Source organism: Euleptes europaea, chromosome 19 (assembly GCF_029931775.1).
Source record: "Euleptes europaea isolate rEulEur1 chromosome 19, rEulEur1.hap1, whole genome shotgun sequence".
Taxonomy (NCBI): domain Eukaryota; kingdom Metazoa; phylum Chordata; class Lepidosauria; order Squamata; family Sphaerodactylidae; genus Euleptes; species Euleptes europaea.
In genome coordinates, this window is record NC_079330.1 from 36,787,373 (window position 1) to 36,813,640 (window position 26,268).

The window sequence follows — 26,268 nt, forward strand, 5'->3', positions numbered from 1 at the left end:
ATCCTTCACCCAGACCCTCATTGGTTCTGTTTGACCGCCTGGCACTTGAAAGGCGGTCACTGCTAGAGCTAGGCTATTCCGTCGAAGTGGTTAACACAATTTTGGAGGCCAGAAAGCCCTCCACTAGGCGCATTTACAACGCGTCGTGGAAGGCTTTCGTTCGCTGGGCCAGGAGAAAGCAAATGGACCCACTTCACCCTGACATTCCCGGCATCCTGGAATTTTTACAGGAAGGGGTTAGACAGAACCTGAAGGCTTCCACTTTAAGAAGACAATTGGCCGCCATTTCTACTGTTGTTCCTTTCACGGACGGACATCCCACGACACAGCATAGACACATCTCTGCCTTTCTAAAAGGGGTATCCCAAATTCAACCTCCTGCCTCTCACAGGTTCCCTACATGGAATCTTAATCTGGTTCTTAAGATTCTCATGGGTCCACCATTCGAACCTCTCAAAACGGTTCCGATGAGGTACCTTCGCATGAAGGTCCTCTTCCTTACAGCTATTACCTCAGCTAGGAGGGTATCGGAACTCAGAGCCCTTTCCATCAGAAAAGGCCTGTGTGTCTTCCATAAAGACAAGGTTGTCCTAACTCCTGACCCCACCTTCCGGCCTAAAATAAACTCCCATTTCCATAGATCTCAGGAAATAAACCTCCCATCGTTCTGCCCCAATCCATCAGGCACAACCGAAGCATTATGGCATACCTTAGACCTCAGGAGAGCCATCCGCACATTCATTAAGCGTACTGCAGAATTTAGAAAGTCAGACTTCCTATTTATAGGAATATCTAACCCCAGTAAAGGAAAAAAGATGTCAGCCGCTGCCATCAGTAACACAATCAAGGCATGCATAGCTGAAGCTTACAAGGTAGCTGGCAAGCCAGTGCCCGAGGGCATCACAGCTCATTCCCTTAGGAGTATGGCAACTACTGCCGCCTTTGACAAACAGGCCCCGCTGGAAGAAATTTGCCGGGCCGCAACCTGGTCCTCTGTTTCAACATTTATCAAGCATTATAAAATTCACACATGGTCCTCAGCGCAGGCGGCCTTCGGCCGCAGGGTCCTGCAGAATGTAGTCGAGTAAGTGTAGCTTATCCCACCCTTTTTTGGGGAGCTCTTATAAGTCCCGCAGCTCAGGATGCCCTTGCCTCAGGGGAGAATATAGCCTTGGATACTCACCGTGAGGGCTTATTCTCCTCTGAGGCGAAGGGCATCCTGCCCCTCCCTTATAACTTGTCTTACAATAAAAATTTTAACTGTTCAGTACTTGTCTCCTGCTTAGCACAGGAATGGCTCTATCTGTCTATCTGTTCATGTTGGGTTATATGCAATTGCAATTTACAGTTAGTTTATATAGCGAGTTCTTCCTACTGCTGTTAATGTAGCTAGTCTAGACGGTAACTGGCTTCCTCAGGCTGTTTTCCCGCCAAGTATCACAGGAAGTCAGAATCTTTTAGTCCTGCCTACCCGGATGGAGAGGGAAAACAACCCGCAGCTCAGGATGCCCTTCGCCTCAGAGGAGAATAAGCCCTCACGGTGAGTATCCAAGGCTATATTCACTGCACTTTTATTCAGCTTTATACTGAGGTTCCGGAGCAGTGAATGCAGGAAAGCAGTTTTTAAAGATACATCAAATTCTATAAAAAGGCTACATGTCCAATTTACCAAACTTGGAAACCACATACTAAGATCAAAACACAGCCAAGTGTCTCAAGTCAAGGGGTTGAGCCTCTGGGAAGAGTCATGCTGGTTAATCCCTTCTGCCACACTCCATCAGAAATCTGTTTTAAGCAGCAGTTGGGATGGTGCCAAGCAGGGAGTACCAAATCTTCAGGGGAAGCTACTGAGAAGGCCCTGTTTCTAGCGCTGGTCAACTTGGCATCCACATAAGATGGCCCTTCATGATCTGGGACCCACATAATATTTGAAGGCCCGTCTCCTTCCATATGTCCCTGTGCGCCAAGTACAGTAATCAGGCAGCCATCTGTTGTCTGTCCCACTACTTAGTGTGGCCTGCCTGGCATCGACCGGAGCCCCCGGGGCCTTTCCCATTGTGGCTCTGTGGGACGGGCTCCCTGAAGAGGTGAGCCCCCCACCAGGAGATCTTCAGGAGGTGCTGCGAGGCCTGCCTGCTTGCCAGGGCATTTGAGGCAGGGCATTTTTGAGGGGTGTGTGAAAGATTTGGGTTTTGCTAGTTTATTTTTTGTTTTAACTGAAAATGTTCCTAACTTTTATTTGTAAGCTGCCTTGAATCACGAGGACATGTGGGATATAAATGTTTGAATAAATAAATATAAATCATATGAAACACTGATTTCACACCCTGGGAGGGGGCTATGGTGATCTCTCCCCTCTGGCCACGGCCCCTCATCCCAAGACCCCCACCCCCGATGTCGTTCACCTGCTGCGTGATCTTTAACACCTCTCCAACCTGAACATCAGTAGAGGCTTTGGGAGAGCCATCGAAAAGAGCCCTGCTGATCAGACCAGCGTTCCATCTTGGTCCAGCATCTTGGGTCTCACAGTGGCCAACTAGATGCCACCCAGGAGGCCTACAGGCAAGGCATGGAGGCCAAAGCCTCCTCCCCCGTTATTGCCATCCCGCCCCCAGCAATTTCTACATCACCTCTGAATCTGGAGTTCCATTTAGCCATTATGGCCTCGTTCACGAATGACCCATTCGCCCAAGTTAGAGGTTGTCACTTCTTCTTGTGCTCATGAGTTCCACAAGTTAATTATGCCTTGAACAAAGGACTTTCTCAGAAATTTGTTGCTATCAATCCCAGCAGAAGAATGTGCAGAAATATTTGTCATGGTCCCCTCTATAGTAGTCTCTTTTTTCCTAAACTGAAAAGCCCATAACTCTGTAGTCCCTTCTTTTTTCGGTCTCCTGAGCTGTTCATTCCCATTGGTGGATTATGTGCTAAGGAGATTCCTGCTTCTTGCCATTTACGCCAATTCATAGCTGAATAGATAGTCAGCATTACTGATCTTTTTCGGATTTTGCTCAATTCATAATACTGCCCCTGTTTAAAAAAATAGAGGAGTAGTAGCTGTATTTATTTACATCATTTATAGGCAACTTTTCTCCCCAGTGGAGATTTAGAGTGGCTTACAGCATTCTCCCCTTGTCTTCACAGCAACCCTGTGAGGTAGATTAGGCTGAGAGTGTGTGACTGGCCCAAGGCCATCTGACGAGCTTCTGTGGCCGAGGGGATATTTGAACTTGGGTCTCTCAGGTCCTAGTCCAATGCTCTAACCACTACACCTCACCGGCTAGTTTAGCAAATGTACAGACAGATTAATTGTGGCAGAAGCCATGGTCAATGGGTGCTTCTTTGCCCAGTTGGGACACGAGTCCACAAAGACTTCTGCCCGTGATTTGTCTGCAAGGGTTGAAGGTGTCACAAGGCTTTTTCTCACTGTGGTGCAATGCAGACGGTGTTGTGCCCGTGTTTCTTTTTAATCCAGAGGCTGTTTTGTGTGTCTTGGTCTCTTCCAGCAAATACTATGAGAAGGAAGCTTTACTGGCAGATCCCGTCTGTGGGCCCATCTTGGCGTGCCTCCTCGGTAAACCGTCTTCAGATGCTATTTCCGTGTGCTTTAGAATTGCTGTGCTTTGACAGTCCACGTGCGGGTTTTCAAAGGGGTTTGCACATTAAGAAACAGGAGTCAGAGACGTGACGATATTGCACCAAGGAAGGCTGGGTTCAGCAAGGCCGGGGGTCAGAGATTTGGCTAAACTGGCACACACACACACACACACACACACACACACACACACACACACACACACACGTATCCCCGACCTGCAATGAGGATTTAGAGAGGTTCCGCAATTTGAAATAGAAACACTTCAGTGCCAGAAGAAAGGGCTTTCCTTTAAAAGCAAGACAACAGAAGAATTCAGCCTGTTGCATATGAGGGGTGAAGTGGAACATGAAGATCAGCCTGTAAGTGATGGCGTATTTATCACTGAGGTGGCAGACCTGTGCCCAAACTATAGCATTTGGGACAGATTGGGGGTCACATCACTCAGTGCTCTTTCATATGACCTCCTCCGATATCCTCCGAAACTAGCCTATCAGGAAGATTCAGCCACATCAGGCTCCACTTTCAGCCTAAACTGGTGGCATCTCAGATACAGGCTGACCACCTCAAGGAGAATAAGTCTTCTATCACACCTTTAAAAGCCATTTTTCCTTAAGCCACATCACACCTTCCCTCATTTTAATGTCCTTTTTTACCTTTTGCTTTTTGTGCCTGAGGAACCTGTCGCAGACTGATTGACGTTTCAGGATTCAGTGAGCTTTTGAATATGGGACACCTTATGTCTCAAGTTGGACTTGACTTGATCCCGCAGCACTAGGTTAAGAATGCAATTTACATGTGATTTTCCATGTAACAAGCTATTACTTTGTTTTTTAAAAACAAAAATATCCCTCGCAGGGAGATGTGTCCGATTCTGATCAGGATTGTAGCACAGAGTTAGGGTTTAAAGCCTTCACAATTTTCTGATTGGAAACAGCAATCAACAGCTCTTAGCCTTGATAAGCAAATGGAGCCTCCATATTCAGGAGCAATGTATCTCTACCAATTCTATGATTCTATGAATTGTCATTAACCACACGATTATGTGTGTGTTAATGCTGTCAAGTCACTTCCAACTTATAACAACTCTATGAATTAATGTTCTGCAAAACACCCTCTTGTTAACAGCCTTCCTAGAATCATAGAGTTGGAAGGGACCACCAGGGTCATCTAGTCCAACCCCCTGCACAATGCAAGAAATTCACAACTACCTCCCCCCCACACACACCCCAGTGACCCCTGCTTCATGCCCAGAAGATGGCCAAGATGCCCTCCCTCTCATCATCTGCCTAATTACATGGAATCAGCATTGCTGACAGATGGCCATCTAGCCTCTGCTCAAAAACCTCCAGGGAAGGAGAGCTTACCACCTCCCGAGGAAGCCTGTTCCACTGAGGAACTGCTCTAACTGTTAGAAAATTATTCCTAGAGTCTAGACGGAAACTCTTTTGATTTAATTTCAACCTGCTGGTTCTGGTCTGACCTTTTGTGGCAACAGAAAACAACTCGGCACCATCCTCTATATGACAGCCCTTCAAGTACTTGAAGAGGTTATCCTCAGGTCTTGTAAACAGAAGGCCGCGGCTTCCTTTATAGAATCAATCCATCTCATGTTGGTTCTTCCTCTTTTCCTGCTGCCTCCAACTTTACCTAGTGTTATTGTCTTTTCCAGTGAGTCCAATGAAACATGAAGATTGGGAAAGAGCAAATTGTCACTTTCCCTGTAAAATTTCATTTTCATTATATTTCTTACCACATGTGTTTATTACCACATGTGAATGGGGCTTTTCTAGTTAATTTTTAGTTAGTGTGTAAATGAATGCACACCCTTAATGCATATGACTTCTTTTGTAAGAGTGAGGATTACATTGTCACTTTGATTTTAAGGGAAGCTGGGATTTTTTTTAAGAGACTGAATGAGAACATACCGAGAGCCCTGCTGGCCCATCTAGTCCATCATCCTGTTTGCAACCGTGGCCAGTCTGATGTCCCCAGGAAGACCGTCAGAGGGGACCCCCCGCACTGTCTGTTCTCTGGTGCTGCAGAAAATAAACACCGTGACTGTATGAATGATTATTGCAGTACTTGCTGAAGAATATACAAAAACGAGAGAAAGGCAGTTCAAAGATTACAAGGATTAAATAATGACAATTCACATTCAAAAACAATTCTAAAAATTGCAAGCACTAATTGAAAAATAATATCCAACTTTAACGGCCTTTGTACTGTAGGGAGTATAGTCATCTTCATAAGGGGCCAGAAAAACATTTTTGCCTGCTTAGTTTCTGTACTGTAGAAGAATCCTTCGCAATGGGGCTACATCTGGATTCCTGTCAATTCCTCAGTATGTTCTTCTGCAAGTATTGCAATAACCTTCTTTGATACATTCACAGTGTGTTTGCTGTGGCACTGTATTTTGTTCTGTTCTCATTCCTCCTTCCAAGGAGTCTTGCCTCTGACAACAGAGGTCCTATTCAGCTCTCCTGGCTAATAGCCAGTGGTTGACCTTGCCTCCATAAGTTTGCCCAGCCCTCTTTTGAATCCATCTAAGCGTGTGGCCATCACCACACCCTGTGGCGGGAAGTTCCGCAAGCCAATTACCCTTTCTATGAAGTAGTTCTTTTTGTCTGTCTTGAATCTACTGCCACCAGGTTTCCTCAAGTGACCTCAGGTTTCATTGGGCGATCCCCTGCCAAGCCCAGTGTTTGCATGATATGACTTTGAGATACCAGCTAGCCGTGACTGCAGCCTTAGCTGCTAGTTTGGCTGTGGGCTGAGAGAATCCTCTGCTGGATGGACTTCTGTGGTGAAAGGAGAAGCATGGGTCTTGTTTCCGGGGACAGCAGAGTGCTCCAAATTCTATTATCAGTCTCTTTTTTTCTGTTTTCAGTTGGCCCGTGTGCACTAGAATACACCAAGCTAAAAACAGCCGACCACTTTTGGACGGATCCTTCAGCAGACGAATTGGTCCAAAGGCATCGCATCCATGGTGCCCATGGTCGCCAGGACTCCCCATCCAAACGGCCGGCCTTAGGCGTGAGTCTTCCCTTGTGCTGACTGTGCTCATTTAGATTTGTGCTCTGTTCTCTTTCTTAAGATCTTGGGGAGGCTGGCACTGGGGAAACACAGGCGTCTGAGCCCATTAAAGAAAAGATTTGGTCAACTGGCTGCTGAAATATCAGTTGTCTTTTTAAGTTTGATTAGAACAACAGGTGGGGGGAGACTGGTTAGGATTGAACTTAGAGACAGGGTGACACAGACCTTCGGGTTTCCCCCCGGTCCATGGGCCTGGCTTTTTCTGCAACCTAAAAAATAAAGCCCACCCTTCCTGAAAAGGCTGGAGGCTGCTTACACTACATTAGAGGACTATGTTTCAGGATATGTTTCAGGATAAGCAACTCTCCTAGAAACTGAACTGCTCTGATGCAAGGTGCTTCTTATGGCCAAATTCCATGTGACATTCCCCCCCCCCCCACACACACACACACCCCGAGCTGGGTTTGGATTCTCTCCACCCAACTCTCAGTCACATCAGTCAGACAGCAGCTGCTGGAAACTAATTTCCCAAGTGCCACAGGGGCCGGGTTCAGATTGGGACTGCAGGATGGGAGGAGAAAGGGCTTCTTCACCGCCCTGCTCTGTTTTCTCAACCAGAAACGGTTTGGGGGCATTGTTTGCCTGACTTTCCCCAGCAGCAGCTGCCTGGCTGACATGAATGAGTGTTGGGTCTTGTTTGGCCTTTAGAGCAGGGAGGGAAGGGTCGGCCACAGATTGTGAAAGATCCATGTAGCTGTTCTGATGGATACGAAAGTTCTTGTGGCTGGCCATGGCAGGAGCTGAACTATGGCAAGGTGAAATTTCTGCCAGAAGGATGCCAATATTTCTTGTCTCCGTAAGATATGAAGCAGGGAGGCCATTCCCTTTGTAATTCCTTGCAAGGGGGAGCTGATGTCGGTCATCTAGCTTTTACTGGGTCATCAGCAGAGGACGGTCATCCCCCTCACCTGCTCCCTTTGATTCTGGGGGTGCCAGGGTTTGAACATGGGACCTTCTGCGTCCAAAGCAGATGCTCTACAACTGAGCCACGGCCCCTGCTTCATTCAGGTGCATGATGGAGTCTTGGAAGGTGTGCATCTTTTTGGGTTGAGGTCACTGGCAGGGGAAATGGGAGTGGGCTGGGCCTGTGCGGTCTGTGGGTCTTCCTTGTGCATTGAGACCAACTGAGGGGTCTTATTTGCACCAGATACGGAAACGGCAATCAAGCGGCAACTCCTCAGAGGACCGTTTTGCTGCATCAGCCAGAGATTACGTGGAGTCGTTGCACCAAAATTCAAGGACACATTTGCTGTATGGGAAGAACAACGTCCTGGTTCAGCCAGTAAGTGCAAACTTTGAAGTCTGTGTTTTGAAGTAGAAGGAAAGTGGTAGCCACAGGACTATAACTTCCAGTTCTTTTCTCCTTGGAAAACATTTATTTTAGTTCCTTTTTCACCTGCCTCTGAGGGCCTCCGAGCATCTCTGTCATTCTCTCCTCCACCATTTTATCCTCATAATCAGCCTTGTGAGGGAGGTGAGGCTGGTGATTCGTGAGCAGCCCTGGGCTGCCCCGCGAGCTTCATGCCAAATGGGACTCCTGCCATCGAGCCTGATCCTCCAGCCACTGCCCTGTGGGGGCACTGCCCGTGCTCCGTTTGGCAATGACAACCTTTTCCAAATGCCTGCTGAGCACAGAGTGCAGAAGGGGAGGATTGTAAACAGCTGTATAGGCCTAGCTTTAGCCATGAAGATGGTAGCCGCATGGCAGGGTTCACCCCCCCCCCCCCCGTGGTCTTTCCTTCTCCAGTGTGGGACCTACAGGGATCAATTTTGAGTGTATGCGGCCATGGCTGTTCGCTTTTGGGGGTGGGGGGGAAGCGGCTGCTGGTTCAAAACGTGTTCCATGGTTTTTTAAGGTGCCCTGGAGAATTTGCAGATTGAGGTGCCCCATCAAGTGCCGGGAACAGGCGTGTCTGAGCTGGGGTCTCCGTGACCCAGGCTGCAAATTAAGCTGCGGCATTGTAGTCACCCTCCATTGACTCATTCAGATTAATGACTCATTCCAACAACTCCCCCCCCCCCCCCGCTTATGACTCATGCCCTTAAACGTTCCAGCTTCTCCCATATCTGGCTCATATCTTAACTTTGACGAGAGAGAGAGCCGTGGACTCCCACTTGGCTTGTGATGCCAAGCTTGATATCCGGCACTCTTGGGGGGGTGGAACTGTGAGGCTGACTGACAAGAGACGCATCGGAGCCCCCGTAGCTCATCGCAAGGCAGCAAGGGAGAGCACTGGTGGGAACAAGAGCCTGGTAGTGCGGTCCCTGAGTGGAATTTCTCTGCAACCAGACAAGGCAAAACCAGGCTTCATTCTTCATCCCCCCCCCCCATTAGCAACCACTCACTACCCATTGTGGGATCAGATGCACTGAGATGTTTTCTAACCGGAAGGAAGGAAAAATATGAGAGAACAGGGAAGAAGGAAGGAAGGAAAGCAGAATTTCAGAACAGGATAAGAGGAAGGGGAAATGATAGAAAAGGGGAGGGAACAAGAAGAGGGAAACAGAAGAATAGGGGGTGAAGGATGGAATACTGGAGAGGGCGGGGAAGGAGGAGAAGGAAATGGCAGAAATCTAGTACTGATCTTTGTTTTCCATTTCTCTCTTTTTTTTCCACCCCACCCCATCAAATCACAGCTGACATGTGGCAACCCCTGGTGGGGTTTTCAAGGCAAAAGAGGTTGGGAGGTGGTTCTTCATTGCCTCCAGGGCAATCCTGGCATTCCTTGGAGGTCTCCCATCCAGACACTTGCCAGGGTCAAGGCTAAGTAAGGGTGCGCGGCTGGCCCAAGGTCCCCCAGCAAGCTTCCATGGCATGAGTGGGGATTCAAACCTGGGTTTCCCAGATCCTAGTCTGACACCTTAACCACTACACCACACTGCCTCTCTGTTTCTCTTTTACTTCCTTATTTTTCATCTAGTTCTTTTTTAAAGAAACAAATCACCTCCTTCTGAAATCTCCAATTGTCCAACAGCAAAAAAGATATTTGTTCCCACTGCACAATTATTCCTTTCTGCTTCACAAAATGGGTCCACCTATCAGAATAAAACTTGGTGACCCCCCTCCCTCCTCAGGAACAACATTCCAGAATATTCTGCCCGCGTGCTGAACTGCAGACGACTCCTCCCTTGGCGGTCGGGGACAGAGTTGTACAAGTTGGCTTTATAGGGGTATCCTGGGACCGGCAGTAGGTTTTACTGCCCTTGAGGCCCCTTTGAAGAATCAAAAGACAAACTGAGAGGTGGGGATTCCTGCTGTGATAATAAGCAGTGAGGGTGAGGGCTGCTGCTGCCGCCCCCCCCCCCCCCCCCGTGTGCCAGTGAGCCAGGATTTAGTGGTGCTTTAGAATTTAGACAAGGGCCTTAGAATCTCTTGGCTTAGATTGTGCTGTAATATTTACAACTCTCTAAAATAGCTTGTTACCCCTGTTGATATATTTCCCCCCAAGCTGTATGATCCATCTTCTTTTTAAAAATACTTTTCTTGCTCCTTCCAGCAAGAAAACTTTTTAAATCCTGTTATTGTTACTGCTTACTGTGAATTTGATATGAAAATTGACTTCACTGGGTTTAGAAGGGTTTAACTCTGCTTAGAACTGCCCTGTTAGCCGGACACTGTTAGCCGCTACTCCAGCAGTTAGCTGTTTGGTTTGAAAGGGACAGAACATGAAGAGAATGAAGATGAATGAACCCCAAAAACAGTTTTCCTCAGAAAACAAACAAGCACAAAAGGGGACCCTTGAGTTAGGCCTCTGGAGCCCCAACCTGTGGGATATTTGACAAATACAAAAATTAACTGACGTTTGTTTGGGGGTGGGGGGGACTGGCCTTCTGTTAGCAGAAGGCACCAAGAGCCTTTTGAGGTGGTCTCCCATTTTCTGATTTCTCTCTGACTCCTCCTTGGCTCACTTTAAAACAGAAAGACGACATGGAGGCCATCCCAGGCTACCTCTCTCTTCACCAATCTGCCGATTCTTTGACTTTAAAATGGACACCAAACCAGCTCATGAATGGGACGCTGGGGGATTCGGACCTTGAGAAAAGGTAATGACTGCTGGTATGGTTTCCCCCTGGTTAAATGATAGATGGTAAAAAAGAGACACGATTTTACACATTCCCCTTTACACAGTGCTGTGGAACATTGGACGGCTGAGGCCTTTAGGTATAGTACTACTCCCGGGGCGGAGGGGGCTCAGCCATGTCCACACAACCTGAACATGCCCAGAGGTTTCATCTAAACCTCCTGGCTGACTCTCTGGGGGTCCCATGAGGGTTGAGTTCCTTTTCTTTGGAGAACTCTGAATCCCGCTCACCCGGGTTCTTGTTTGCTTGTTTTAAAAGTGTTCATCTAACTCTTCCTCCAAAAGAAATAGGCATCCAACTAACGTTTATTCTTTACTCTGGAATACATCTGGTTAGTCTTCAAGGTGTGACTAGACTCCTGTTTAATTTTGTAACAAGACACTAACAGAAGAAGAATATGTTTTAAGCAGCTAATGAAAACACTCAAGATGCAGATCACAACAAAACCAGTATAAGTAAAACTTTGACGTTAACATTTCATGACCAGCTTACAAAATGAGAGCAGCAGAGCGGTTATAGAATCATAGAGTTGGAAGGGACCACCAGGGTCATCTAGTCCAACCCCCTGCACAATGCAGGAAATTAACAACTACCTCCCCCCAGTGACCCCAACCCTCCCACCATGCAGGATCCCACAATCAAAGCACTCCCTACAGATGGCCATCTAGCCTTTGCTTAAAGACCTCCAAAGACATGGACTCCACCACCCTCCGAGGCAGCACATTCCACCATCCTCATCGTCAGAAAGTTCTTCCTAACGTTTAGATGGAATCGCTTTTCTATTAGTTTAAATCCATTACTCCGTGTCCTAGTCTCTGGAGCAACAGAGAACAAGCTAGTTCCCTCATCAACATGACATCCCTTCAAATATTTAAACATGGCTATCATGTCTCCCCTCAAGCTTCTCTTCTCCAAACTAAACAAACCCAGCTCCTTAAGTCTCTCCTCAAAGGGCATGGATTCCAGACCTTTGACCATGCTGGTCGCCCTCCTCTGGACACACTCCAACTTGTCAACATCCTTCTTAAATTGTGGAGCCCAAAACTGGACACAGTATTCCAAGTGAGGTCTGACCAATGCAGAATACAGTGGTAGTATTACTTCCCTTGATCTAGACACAATTCTCCTGTTGATGCAGCCCAGAATTGCATTGGCCTTCTTAGCCGCCATATCACACTGTTGACTCATGTTCAGTTTTGTGGTCCACTCAGACTCCCAGATCTCTTTCACATGTACTGTTGTCAAGCCAACTCTCTCCCATCCTGTACCTGTGCCTTATGTTGTTTCTGCCTAGGTGAAGTACTTTACACTTCTTCCTATTGAAATCCATTTTATTGCTTATGGCCCAGCTCTCCAGTCTATCGAGGTCATTCTGAACTCTGACCCTACCCTCCGGGATATTAACTACCTCTCCTAACTTGGTATCATCTGCAAATTTGATTAGCATGCTCTCTATTCCATCATCCAAGTCATTTATAAAGATATTAAATAGTACCGGTCTCAGGACAGACCCCTGTGGTACCCCACCGGTCACTCCTCTCCAGGATGAAGTTATGCCATTAATGAGCACTGTTTGGGTTTGGTCGGTCAACCAATTACCAATCCACCTAATAGTAGCAGTGTCCAGCCCACATTTTACTTGTTTTGTTTCAAGAAGATCATGGGGGACTTTATCAAAGGCTTTACTGAAATCAAGGTACACTACATCTACAGCATTCCCTTCATCTACCATACTTGTCATTCTTTCAAAAAAAGATATGAGATTAGTTTGGCATGACCTGTTTTTGAGAAACCCATGTTGACTGTCAGTGAGCACGGCATTTCTTTTTTTTTTTAATAATTTTTTTTATTATTTAAAAAAAAAAGTAAATTCAACATCCATTTAACAACTGTTATAATAACAATCATAAAAGAATATCTCTGTAATGTTGTAAAAAATACATAGTAATGAATTAAACAGTGACTTCCCGGTCACCTCCCTCTGCTTCAAAATAGATTAATGTATTACTTATGTTTATAGTATTGACCCTAATATTAAACAAAAATCTAATAGCTAGTCATAAGAGAATACCTAACGGGTCATTTCAATGTGTAACCTTCTAATTTCCCTAAATGTAATTCATGTTCACAATAAATTCTCCATACCTCCCATTCTCCCATAAACTGTTCATTGTCTCTTTGGTTTATCAATGCAGTTAATTTTGCCATTTCCACTAATTCTAGCATTTTCAGTATCCAGTCTCTTTTTTCTGGAATGTCCGTCGTTTTCCATTTAGCTGCGTACAGCAATCTTGCAGCTGTGGTTGCATAAATCAAAAAAGTTCTTTGAGTTAAAATAGTGTCTGGTATTATACTAAGTAGCATCAACTCTGGTGATCTCGGTATATTCTTCTGTAATATCAATCTGATTTCATAGTATATCATGTCCCAAAATTCTTTAGCTTTATCACAAGTCCACCACATATGATAAAATGAGCCAATCTCTGTATTACATTTCCAACACTTAGGAAACATCGTATTGTAGATCCTCGCCATCTTTTTAGGTGTTAAATACCACCTATACATCATTTTATAGATATTTTCCCTCAACGATTGGGCATAAATACCTTTTAGATCTCGAGTCCATAATCTTTCCCACTTATTCAATGGGATATCATGGCCTAGCGTTTGTGCCCAGTTGATCATAGTTGGTTTAATTCGTTCTTGCTCACAGTAAATTTCTAGTAAGAGTTTATACATCTTAGAGATCAGCCGTTCGTTATTATCCAGCAAGAGTTTATGAAAGAGTGATTTATCTTTAGAAAAACCTGTTTTCAAATCTTGTAAAAATACTGATGTAACTTGTTGGAATTGAAACTAGTTCAAAGTCTCTTGCAACTCCTGATACTCCTTTAAAGTACATTTCTTACCATCCCATTTCAATATATCTTGATAGGTGACAAATCGGTCTGGTCTAAGCGTACGTAATGTTAACATTTCCTGTGATGATATCCACATTGGAGTTTTGGTTTCCAAAATATGTTTATATTTGGACCATATTCTGAATAAAGAGGATCTCACTATAGGTTCCGGAATGATGCTTGTATCTTTATTTTGTCATACCATAAATAACCGTGCCATCCACTTATATTATTGAAACCTTCTAAATCCAGTAACCGTGTATTTGATAGAGTAATCCAGTCTTTAAGCCATACCAAAGCAGGCGCTTCAGCATATATTTGAAAATTAGGGAGTGGAAATCCTCTGTCTTTAGAGTCTACAAGATATTTATAAGCAATTCTCGATTTTTTCCCTTGCCAGATGAAATTCAATAGATCTCCATCTTTCAAAGTACTTAGCATGGGAAATTATTGGTAGATTCTGAAACAAAAAGAGCATCCTCGGCAAAATATTCATTTGAATTGTTAATATACGTCCCAGCATTGAGAGCTTCTTATTTGACCAGATTATCATATCATTCTTGATTGACTCCCACAACTTTAAATAATTATTTGTAATCAAGTCTTTATTCTTTGTAGAAATCCAGATTCCCAAATATTTAACTTTATTAGTCTTTTCCCAACCTGTAAATGATACAAAGTCTTTCTGTTCAATTTCTGACATATTCTTGAAAATTGTCTGTGTTAGCACGGCATTTCTTTCTAAGTGCTTACAGACCGTCTGTTTAATTATCTGCTCTAGTATTTTACCTGGTATTGATGTCAGGCTGACTGGGCGATAATTGTTTGGGATTTCTTTTCCCCCCCTTTTTAAAGATGGGGACCACATTTGCCCTCCTCCAGTCTGCTGGAACGTCTCCTGTTCTCCATGAATTCTCAAAGATTATTGCCACTGGTTGTGAAATCACTTCAGCCAGTTCTTTTAACACCCTTGGATGCAGTTCGTCCGGCCCTGGAGACTTGAATTCATTGAGAGTAGCCAGGTATTCCTGTACTATCTCAGTGTCTATACTATGCTGTAATTCCCCTATTGCATCCTCTGCTCCATTATTCCCAGGTTGAGCACTATTCCCCTTTTGGGAGAAGACTGATACAAAAATGGAGTTAAGTAATTCTGCCTTTTCTGCCTCCCCTGTTAATAACTCACCGTCCTCTCCACGCAGTGACCTGATCGTTACCTTGATCTTCCGTTTGTTATGGACATAACCAAAAAACCCTTTTTTGTTGTTTTTAACTTCCCTGGCTAGCCTGAGCTCATTCTGCGCTTTAGCCTTCCTGACTTTCTCCCTACATGTGCTGGCTACTTGTTTGAATTCCTCTTTGTTGATTTCTCCCTTTTTCCATTTCTTGTACATGCCCTTCTTAAATCCTATCTCAACCAAAAGTTCTTTAGTCATCCACCCTGGTTTCTTCAAACCTCTACCTTTTTTTCTCCTCGTGGGAATTGATTGAAATTGCGCCTTCAATATCTCCCTTTTAGAATTTCCCATCCTTCATGTACTCCCTTCTCATTCAATATTCTCACCCACAGGATCACACCCAGTAGTTCCCTAAGTTTATTGAAATCAGCTTTCTTAAAGTCTAGAGTACATGTTAAGACTATTTCTTGCTTCTCCTTTCTGCTGTATAACAAACTCCAGGAGAACATGGTCACTCCCACCTAAAGATCCCACTCTTTCTACCCCATAAACCAAGTCATCATAATTGGTTAAGATCAGATCCAAAATGGCTGTTCCCCTTGTCGCTTCTTCCACTTTTTGGACTATGAAGTTGTCTGCAATGGAAGTGAGGAATTTGTCGGACCTAGTTGTTTTGGCAGAGTTAGCCTTCCAACAGATGTCAGGATAATTGAAATCTCCCATTACTACTACATCTTTCTTTTTTGAATGTTTGGACATCTGTTCCAGGAAAGCATCATCTAACTCTTCAGTCTGGCTTGGGGGTCTATAATATACCCCCACAATGACATCACTATTTTTCTCTCCCTTAATTTTTACCCAGATGGTTTCAAGCTGGGTTCCAGCGTTTAAGTCCTGGATCTCCTCGCAGGTGTAATCATCCCTAACGTATAATGCTACCACTCCCCCCTTCCGATTTGGTCTATTTCTCCGAAATAGGTTGTACCCTTCAATTAATACATTCCAATCATGAGACTCGTCCCACCAGGTTTCCGTAATGCCTATTATATCATATTTGCTTTTTTCTATTAAAAGTTCTACTTCATCTTGCTTATTTCCCATGCTCTGTGCATTAGTTTAGAGACACCTTAGGCCACAGGTCCTTCTTCTTGGCAGCTTATTTAAGATTGTCTCCCTCCCATTGTTACGTTTTTGATCTGTCTTTCCTTGCGTATGTGCTAACCTCTGCAAATCATTCATATCTATATTTGCAGTTATTGACCTCACTTGAGGCTTTAAATTTATGTCTCACTCCTCCTGAAGATTTAGTTTAAAGCCCTCCTTATCAGGTTTGCAAGGCTGTGGCCAAACACATTTTTACCCATCTTTGAGAGGTGCAAACCATCTCCCGATAGAAGAGCATTATCCAGGTAGCATAAGCCATGGTCCAAAAAACCAAACCTTTCCTGGCAACACCATCGATGCAGCCACTCATTTATTTCCAGAATTTTTCGTTCTCTTCCCAATCCACGGCCTACTACAGGAAGAACCAACGAAAACACAACCTGTGCTCCCAGTTCCTTCACCTTTTTACCCAAAGCTGTATAGTCCCTTTTAATACTTTCTGGGCTGTTCCAGGCAGTATCATTTGTTCCCACATTAATAAAAAAGAAGGGATAATGATCTGTGGGTCTAACAACTCTATCCAGACTTTCCGTCACATCCCGGATATGTGCTCCCGGCAGACAACACACCTCTTGAGACAACAAGTCCGGTCGACACACTTTACCCTCTACCCCTCTCAGTGGGAATTGCCAATAACCAACATTCGCCTATTCCTACATTGGGGAGCAGAATTTTGAGTCCTGTCATCCACAGGGACTTGAGATACCAGAGGACTGAGCACTGAACCTATGTTCTAATGATCCAGGCTCAGCATCTATAGGGAGCTTTTGAAACCGATTGTTAAGCAACAGAGGAACGGAATGTCTCCTGACTTTCCTATTTCTGTGGGTAACATTCTTCCATATGTTTTTCTCCTGAGGTGGGTCCCCCTCCCTACACTGAGTTATTTGGCCCTCCTCCTCCTCCTCTTGCCCTCCCAAGAGTTTGGTCCATGAACTCCTCCCCCTCTTTTATACTCTGCAGTGTAGACAAGCGTGCCTCAAGTCCCCTTATTTTCTCTTCCAGTAGAGCCACCAACTTACACTTACTGCATGTGTAATTGCAGTTACCCTTGGGTAGAAAAAACATTTCACAAACCTTACACGTCACTGCCTCCACTCTCTCACCAGCCATTCTGCTTTGATTCATTACAGACATGGTATGGTTTCTTTCACAATCCCTCAATGGTAACCCTACTAAAAGGTTCACAACACTCCTGGTTTCAGAGTAAACTACAAATACAAACTTTGTTTCAAGGCCCCCAGACATGACCCCAGGCCAAGAGCCCTTGTGCTCTCGCCCTTCGGCTCGCGCCTCTGGTAAGCAGAGCCTGTTTAAATACTCTCAGCCCCACCCCTCAGCAATCAACAGCACAGCAATTACCTTCAGCCAGCTACAGCTAGATAAAACAACAAAGAGAACCAGTCAGAAACCCCCCTCCAGCAGGCTACAGGCACTCACTCACACACACAGCAACCTCAACTACTGCTCCCCAGTCACTGAGGAAAACACAAACACAAACTTTACAGTAAAACTTTAACTGACCTGTCTCTAAGCTCCTCCTCTGTCTCTCTCCCAGCTGCTCAGGCCTCGTTAAGCAAACCATATAGCTGGCATGAGGGACGGCCCCCAGCAGCCCCTGTGTGGCTGGCGACCTGGTTTTGTTTGTCCCCCCATCACTCTGACAGGCTTAGAGTTCAGGGGAGAGTGACAGTGGGGAAGAGCATTCAGTTCCGCTTCTGATCAACTTTGCAAGGCTGAAACTGCCTTGTTTTCCATAATCCAAACCCATCAAAGAAGCCATGCCTGGTATGACCTGACCCTCTCCCCCACCCCCAAGCAACTATTCTGAGGGGAATCCCACCGGGGGGCATTCCTGGATGACTGGGTACAGAAGTGAAGTCAAACTATGACCGGTGAATGACCCTGGAGAAGAACTTGAGGTTCTGTCAGGTGATCCATCTTGCCTCACTGCCAAGTTCCTTATTGGTTTCTTGACAATTAGGGTTTGTTATGACATTCATATGGATGAACTCTGGTTTGTGCTGGCTCCTTATAAGAACAGAAGACCCTGCTGGATCACACCAGTGGTCCATATAGTCCTGCTTCGTGCAGTGGCCAAAGAGACCTCTGCCTGAGCCTGCAGGGCCATTGCCAGACAGTACTGAGTAGAATCATAGAATCATAGAGTTGGAAGGGTCCACCAGGGCCATCTAGTCCAACCCCCTGCACAATGCAGGAAATTCCAAACTACCCCCCCACACCCCCAGTGACCCGTAATCCATGCCCAGAAGATGGGCAAGATGCCCTTCCTCTCATCATCTGCTTAAGGTCATAGAATCAGCATTGCTGACAGATGGCCATCTAGCCTCTGCTTAAAAACTTCCAGGGAAGGAGAGCTCACCACCTCCCGAGGAAGCCTGTTCCTCTGAGGAACCACTGTATCTGTTAGAAAGTTCTTCCTAACGTCTAGACGGAAACTCTTTTGATTTAATTTCAACCCGTTGGTTCTGGTCCAACCTTATGGGGCAACAGAAAACAGTAGACAGTACTGACTGAGGGATCCAGGGGGTCTGACTCGTTATGAGGCAGCTTCACGTTTGCTTGTGTGTGTGAGACTCAGTTGCCCTGAAGAGCCAACAAACCAGGCACAGGGGCCGAGGCCTTCCCCAGCGTTGCCTCCTACTACTGACACTCAGAGGCTCCCTTTGGCCACTGTGGCCACTGCAGCCACTGATGGAACACTCTCCTCCATGAATTTGGCTCACCCCGTTTTGAAGCTGCCTGTGCTGGTGGCTCTCGCTATAGCCACTTACAGTGGTTTCCACAATTCAGTGACTTGATGAGTAAAGACAAACTTTCTTCTGTCTACTGTGAATCTACAGCCCATCCGTTTCATTGGGGGCCTCCAAGACTGTTATGGGAGATGGAGAAAACATAAACCGCACAAACCACAGATCACTAAGTCAAATGTAATGGTAAACTGTGGTTTGCTGCAAAGCAGGAGGTAACTAGAAAACCTACAGTGTGTCGGGGAGAGGAGGGTCTGCATAAAGAAGCCTGAAACTCCTTTACCTGACACCAAACTAGGGTTGCCAACTCCAGGTTGGGAAATTCCTGGAGATTTGTGGGTGGATCCTGAAGAGAGAAGGTTTGGCGAAGGGAGGGAACTCAGCAGGGCATAGCGCCATACTACACTCCCTTCCCTTCCAACGGAGCCATTTTCTCCAGGGGAACTGATCTCTTCCATTTGGTGACCAGTTGTAATTCCTGGTGATATCCAGGCCTAGGAGGTTGGCAACCCTGGGCCAAACCACAGTTGGGTATTATGTGTGAGCTGAGACTTTGGCTTCATAGCTGAATTTAAACTCCATCCATCCTCCAAGTTGCCTTTGAAGAAGCATTGGATTCTCAACTGGGAAATGAAAGGATGACTAGGGGGTGTGCTTGCATAGTGGGGGAGGGGAAATGCTAACCCCAGGTAACCGTCGAACCAGCACCTCCAGTTAATGATCACCTCTTGAATTCTGACCTGCAGCATCTACTGGGACTACGCCTTGATTGTCCCCTTCAGCCAGATCGTCTGCATCCACTGCCATCAACAACGTAAGCCTTATCCATTGCCAGCTCTGGGGTGGAGATTCCTGGAGATTTGAGGGTGGAGCCGGGTGTTTGGGGAGTGAAGGGACCTCAGCAGGGATATGATGCCATAGAGTCCAGCCCCCTAGGATGCCATTTCCTCTAGGGGAAGTAATCTCTGTAGACTGGAGATCTTCAGGCCCCACCTGGAGGTTGGTAACCTTATGTTTGATGCATGCAGGCCTTTCCTTTGAAGAACGGCTGTTTGTTCAGATTTAGAACTCATACTTGGTTAAGTGTTTCAAGTTTAATTGAGTGACTCAGCTTGCTCTGTGCCGCGAGGAGCAGAAGGCTCTTGGGGGAAGTGTGGCCAGGCCCTCAGCCAGGGCAGGGTGTAGGAGTTGGTCACTTGTTCTGGAAGGAAGTGCTGAGTGGGTGGGGGGAGGTGAGGTTTTTTGGGGGGGTTCATAGAAGTGGTGACATCCTGCCTGGCTGGCCTTGGCTCCCGAGAACGGGATGAGAGAGACGGGCTTTGCTGTGGGGAAGGTGGAATGCAGTAGCGTCTTGTATGCAGGGAAGGAGGAGGACGGAGATCCCGCAGGGAGCAGTAAGCTCTGGCTAGACAGGACTGCTGGGGGGAGGGGCCCTCTTGTCCAAAGGGGTTTCTCCTTGTCTTAGGCTTTCCTCCTGGGGCAGACGAGCACTCGCTGTCTCAGCTGGCAAGGCAGCTCGGCTTCTCTCTTCTCTTTCCTATCCAGTAGGTTAGTCCCTAAATAAAGCTCTTTAATCGGTGTCCTGACTGCTGCCCAGGCACTTTGCCAACTCTCTCTTGGAAGGGGAACACAGAGAAAAGGTCCAACTAGACGCACCCAGTATTTACAAATAGCTTGTAACCAAAACGTATAAAAATCTCATGTCCAGTTAGGCCCTAATACCAAGGTGTTAGTCTCAGGCGTTTGCCTCTAGCATCCCTCAAGCATACTCATCCAGACAGGTAGCTCTGAAGCAGTAAAACTTTATTAGGAACTAAAAAGCAAATTAAAAGAACTAACTGCACGCAGGCAGGCAAGGTTAGCAATGGAGAGCCAGTACAGGCTACCTGTTTAAAAACATTAGGACAAGAGAATAAGATAAACATTGCTAGGCAACAGCGGGATAGGCATTTCCCATGAATGAAGACACAACACGCCACAGCTGTGGTAACAGGCACTAACGAAGTATACACAGGAGCTTCCAAGCCCTGGGAACCAAGGACTTGACTTGTGGCCAGAACTTGGCCTGAACTCATGTCAAGAGCCTAGGATCTTGCATTCAGTGAAGAACCTGACACAAAGAGACCTAGGTTCAAATTGATTCTCACATGACCATCTAGTCAAAATCTGTCATCCTAACCTACCTCATAAGGTGGTGGTTAGGATAAGCAGTGGGTCAACAAACAACTATTTGGAGGCTGTGAGGGTTTCTTCATAGAGCACAGAAGGTCCGCTCGTCCCACTGAAGATTTTTTTTTTTTAATAGGAAAGGTGGGGTAAAAATCAGTGAATAAAATTCTATGTTCATTTTTTTCATTTAAAGGAAGAACAAATATTAAGGAAACTCTCCTTCCCTTTTCCCCTGCAGCAGAAAGAGGTGGTACCTTGGTGCTGGTGAGCCAGGATGGCATCCAGAGACCCCCCCTTCATTTCCCGCCTGGAGGACACCTCCTTGCCTTTCTTTCCTGCCTTGAGAATGGCCTTTTGCCCCGCGGACAGCTGGAGCCTCCCCTGTGGTCCCAGCAGGGAAAGGTATCTCCCGCCTTGGCATAGACGTCTTCCTGGAGGGAGTCTGGAGTGGGATCTGGGTCCCAGGCTCCAGATTGCTCTCTCAGTTCCAGCAGTTTGGCACAGTGCTGTGAGTGATTGCACGTATTTGCCTGGGAACTGTCATGGCTGAGAAGCAGGGTGGTGTTGAATCCAGGTCCAAAGCTGAATCCAGGTCCAGAGTTTTTTTTTCTAGCTTAGCATTCTGTTTCCAGCTTTGGCCAGGTGCCTCTGGGAAGCCCACGAGGTGGGAGTCAGGGTATGAAGGGAACAGCCCCCTACCCAGCAAACAGTATTCAAAGGAACACAGGAGGGTTCCTTTGGTCAACCCATCTTCCTTCATGCATCTGAGTAATCCCCTTTTAGAGCTGCCTAAGCTATTGGCCCTCACTACATCATGTGGCAGTGAGTTCCACAGTTTGTTTATGCATTGTGTGAAGCAGCACTTTCTTTTGTCTATCAGTAAAATTCATTGGAGGACCCTGAGCTCTAGTATTACGCAAGAGGAAGAACATTTTGCACAGTTTTTACATTCTTGCTGAGTTTCTTGTTTTTTTCTCCCCCCACCCCCTTAGGGCAAAGTTTTTCCAAAGCTTCGGAAACGGAACAGCCACAACAGGTCCATGGATATGGAAGAACTGCCTGTGGTGGAGGCTGCAACCGATTACGTCTTCAGAATTATTTACCAGGGGCACAGACATGAGAACAGTAAGAGATTTCTGGGGTTGGTTTTCTGTCTGCAAGAGAAGGATAGTTCCCTGGAATATTGGGCATGGTTACGCTGGGAAAGAAGCTATTTCTAGCCATACTTAGTCAGACCCCCTGGTCCATCTAGCTTGGTACAGACTGCTCCAATATCCCAATGTAATCCACAGATGCAGCTCACTAAAGTCTGAGGCAGAGTTCTTTCCCAGCCCCTTTCCCTGAGAGGCTTTTAACTGGAGTCCCCAGGGGCTGAATCTGGAACCTCCTGCATGCAGAAGAATTCTGCCGTTACTGAAGTTCGGCCTCTCCTCCTAAGTATAAAAAAGCAACACCCACCCCAGGATTCAACGTGCTGAGTGACGACATCAATCCATTCAGCCAGGTGTGGCCGACTCTGGTGGGGAGTTGGCTTCCCCTGTCTGACCCAATGCCTCCTACCTGCAGTCCTTTAGTTGGAGATTCCAGGGATTGAACTGGGTACCGCCTGTGTGCCAAGCAGGTACTCCACAAATATGGAGAGGCCCCATGGGTTGGCTTTCGGCTTCTCTTGTTGGATCTTCTTGTGCCCCCCAGAATGTCAGCACTGGAAAGGAGCTTCACCCCATGTGGCGAGATGTGGATCACTGGAAGAGCACCTGCTTTGCATGCAGAAGGTTACTGGTTCAATCCCTGGCATATCTGCTCATCTTCTGGGAAAATGTGGTTTAGATCCTATTACTTGACAGATCACACCCAAAGAGTGCTTGTTAATGGTTCCTCATCCACTTGGAGAGGAGTGACTAGAGGAGTGCCTCAGGGATCTGTTCTGGGCCCTGTGTTGTTCAACATCTTTATAAATGATTTGGATAAAGGAATAGAAGGGATGCTCATTAAATCTGCAGATGATACTGAATTGGGAGGGGTAGCAGTAGAAGACAGAGCCAGGATACAGGGGGTTTTGTGCAGGGGGTTGGACTAGATGACCCTGGTGGTCCCTTCCAACTCTTTGATTCTGTGATTCAAAACCTGAATTTCATTGTGACACAAATGATGTATCAGTCAAATCAGGACACAATTCTACTCATACAGCAAATATGGCCTAGAATTCTGGAGCATCAACATAATCTCTGGCCAGCACAGTAAAACAATTCTTTGCCGTGCTTTTGCTTGAGTGCTGTTTCCATATCAGATGCAAACAAGACCCCTGGGTTGATCTCAGTGTACAAAAAAACCCCAAGAGACTGCACTGGCCCATCAACTCCTGGTTTCCGTCCAGCCCAAATGGACTTTTCCAAGTTTACATCCTACATCTGAATGAAGCAGCAACTGTGGCTCACTAGTAAAGCACCCGCATTGCGTGAAGAAGACTCAAAGGATCTCATGCTGGGAGAGATGTTTCTCTTCCCTCGGCTCCACCTCAGTCCACCCTTACGTCATGCATCTGAATGAAGTAGGGGCGTGGTTCAGTCACAGAGCACCTGCGTGGCATGCAGATGGTCCCCGATTCAATACTGCCGTTGCCACTCAAAGGCTCTCGAGCACGAAGGCTAGGGAAAGACCTCCGTCTGCCTGAGCCCTGCGAAGCAGACAGGACTGGGGAGGATGTCCCAGTGGTCTGATCACACAGGGCCGTTTCACGTGCTTCATGGGAGGAGGGGCTGCATATTGCTGTCCTGGCACAGTTCTGCTTTCTAGCTGTGGTGGAGCTGTCATGTTTGAGCGGACCCTTCGGTGATTTTCTTGCTCTGGCAGGGTCCAGTTTGCCTATTCAGTTGAACATTTGACCTTTCTCAGCTATGGACTGCCTGTCGGAGCAAGCTCTCTCTCTCTCTCTCTTTTTCATTACCTCGCTGTGATGTGCTTGCCAAATCCAGCCTTCCCAGAAAATTAACCTTGGCTTTTATTTTATTTTTCCATTATTTTCATTAGCTGACAAGGGTCCATTTGAGCATTCAGTTCAATCTCCAGTTGTCTTTCTTAATTGTCTAGAATCCACCCTATCCTTATATTGTGTGGTATTTTATGCCATTTGGGAACTTGGTGAAAAGTAAAGGAAGGGGGACTCCTGGAATTGAGGGGTGGTGGGAATGTTTGATTTCCAAAACATTACAAGGCACTTTTAAGGAATATAAAATATAAGGTTTTCTTAGCATCGGGGTTTGCAGGAAGGACAGCTGGGCGGTCAATCAGTTCTCTCCTCAAGCACTGCCTGCTGTACAAGCATCCTTGCTAGTGAGGGGCAAATCTCAGTGGCGAATATGCTTGTGGTTAGGAGGTTACGTTCCCACAAATCCATGATGTCAGAGTTTTATGCTGTCCCCTTGTGGAGGGGAGGATCCCATTCCTTTGCCCCAAACATGTCCTTTTAAGACTTTGTAGATCCAACACCCGTTTTTGTTTTCTTATGCTCCTCTTTCACTATTTTCTTTGAGCAGTAACTATTAACTACCACCACTTAGCTGCCAGCCGCTCTGCCTCCGTCGACGATGACGAGGAGGAAGAAGATAAGCTGCACGCAATGCTATCCATGATCTGCTCTCGGAACCTCACAGATCCTAAAAGGATGAAAGGTTTTTATCCTTCTCCCCGTCCCTCCCACCTACCCCCTCTTCATTTCCCCCCAGTGGCACGGGAATGACTTTCACCCACGGCGTACAGCAGGGTTGGCATTACCAGAGGGTTTGTTGCCTTCTGGTGCAGGCTTCGAAGTCAGCCTTCTGTGGGCAATCCGTTCGCGTGATTAATCAGTACGCAGAGAGTAGGAGCAGGCACCCTTTCCATGAGTTCACTGACCTGAGAGCACAGCACTTACTGGCTGAGGGGACGTAGATGCTTCCTGAATGCTCCTGCTCACAGGGAGGGAACAGACACACGTACACTTCCCCCACCCGTAGGTACCCTGCTCACACGGCAGCAGTCACACCGAGGAAGGGGTGATGCTGGTGAGCACTGATTGAGTATGCATTGATGGCATGCACAAATAGACCCTGTGCAGAGGGCTTGTGTGGTGGCTGTTTGGAAACCAGAGAGAGCTGCAGATCTCTCTGCTCTCTCGTGGGCAACCTGCAGCACATCCTTTCTCCCTGCCCTTCTGTACTTGTTGGAGGTGGTCTGTGCATATGTCATGTAAAAGCCATGGCGACGGCTGCCCCATCTCTCTGGCTGCTTTTGCGACATCCTAAAGGTTTGTTGGCCTGGATGTTAGCTGCATCCATGAAAGAGCCGCCAGCACCACGAGGAGCCAGCCAGCCCCGGGCCCTCTCAAACCCTTGCAGAAAAATGGGCCACGGGAGGCAGTTTGAAATACATCTAAGGCTGTGAGATTAATTCATATGTGCTTGAAAAGAGTCTGGGAGAACAGGATAATGTTTTCCGGATGATCTGATTTCAAAATGTGTAATCCCACAACAGGGGATTTGAAATATGGGGAAGAATCTGTTATCAAGGGGCTGAATCTGATAGTTGTCTGCTTACTTATTCTCACCTGAGGCCAGCCATCTTCAGTGCTTTCTTCCATGCATGCAAGTCAGCTTATGAATCTGAGCTTCCTTGTGGATCTCTGTACACAGCAAGGTGTCCCTTTAAATGGAACAATCCAGGCAGGAGGACGGTGGTGGAATAAAGCGTGGCCAATGAGAGTCACTCAGATGGCTCCCAGTTAAGCTCAGAGAATGGCTTCTTTCACCGTCGGTAATAAGTTCAGCAGCAGTAGGTTTATATGGCCTGATTTCTACCAGCCAGGACCAGTTTGAGGTCATTGCCACGCTTCCTTGCAGGACTGGTGTTGTTCACTGGGGGAAGATTTGTCTATTCTCTTAGTACTGAGTTCGAATGGTACCTCAAATGCTGACGAAAGATTTGAATTCAAGGCTCAGGTGCCTTGTAGCTGTAGCAAAATCCTTCCATCTCACCCAAATCCTTGTGAAGACAACTTGCACAGTCCCGGGATGGGAAGCAAGAGGCAAAACAAGCGATGGTCTTCCAGAGCCTTGGAAACAAATGTGCCGGCATAGAGGCCTCGCACACGACTCTGGCATGGTAGATTCAGGGAGGACGTCCGTTGGGATGGCTCACCCACCACAGAACCGAAATGGCACAATTACATCCAACAGCGAGCCAGGCTGGTGCTGCGGAAATATCCTTGATGTGGTCGCCCCAGGGGAATCACCCGGTAAAGATGAGCTGTGGCTTCTACGGATGCTGTGGACTCT

General features: G+C 46.5%; 1 protein-coding gene across 1 annotated transcript in view; it reads left to right on the forward strand.

Moving 5' to 3' along the window:
- The window catches only part of SGSM2 (small G protein signaling modulator 2), a 138,910-nt gene that overhangs the window by 84,549 nt on the left and 28,093 nt on the right, over positions 1–26,268 (forward strand). The window contains exons 4-11 of the mRNA XM_056865427.1: positions 3,507–3,574; positions 6,486–6,631; positions 7,839–7,973; positions 10,611–10,735; positions 19,534–19,601; positions 21,195–21,358; positions 21,949–22,081; positions 24,493–24,627. Coding sequence (XP_056721405.1) covers positions 3,507–3,574; positions 6,486–6,631; positions 7,839–7,973; positions 10,611–10,735; positions 19,534–19,601; positions 21,195–21,358; positions 21,949–22,081; positions 24,493–24,627 — 974 coding nt within the window. The remainder of the gene's footprint in view (positions 1–3,506; positions 3,575–6,485; positions 6,632–7,838; positions 7,974–10,610; positions 10,736–19,533; positions 19,602–21,194; positions 21,359–21,948; positions 22,082–24,492; positions 24,628–26,268) is intronic.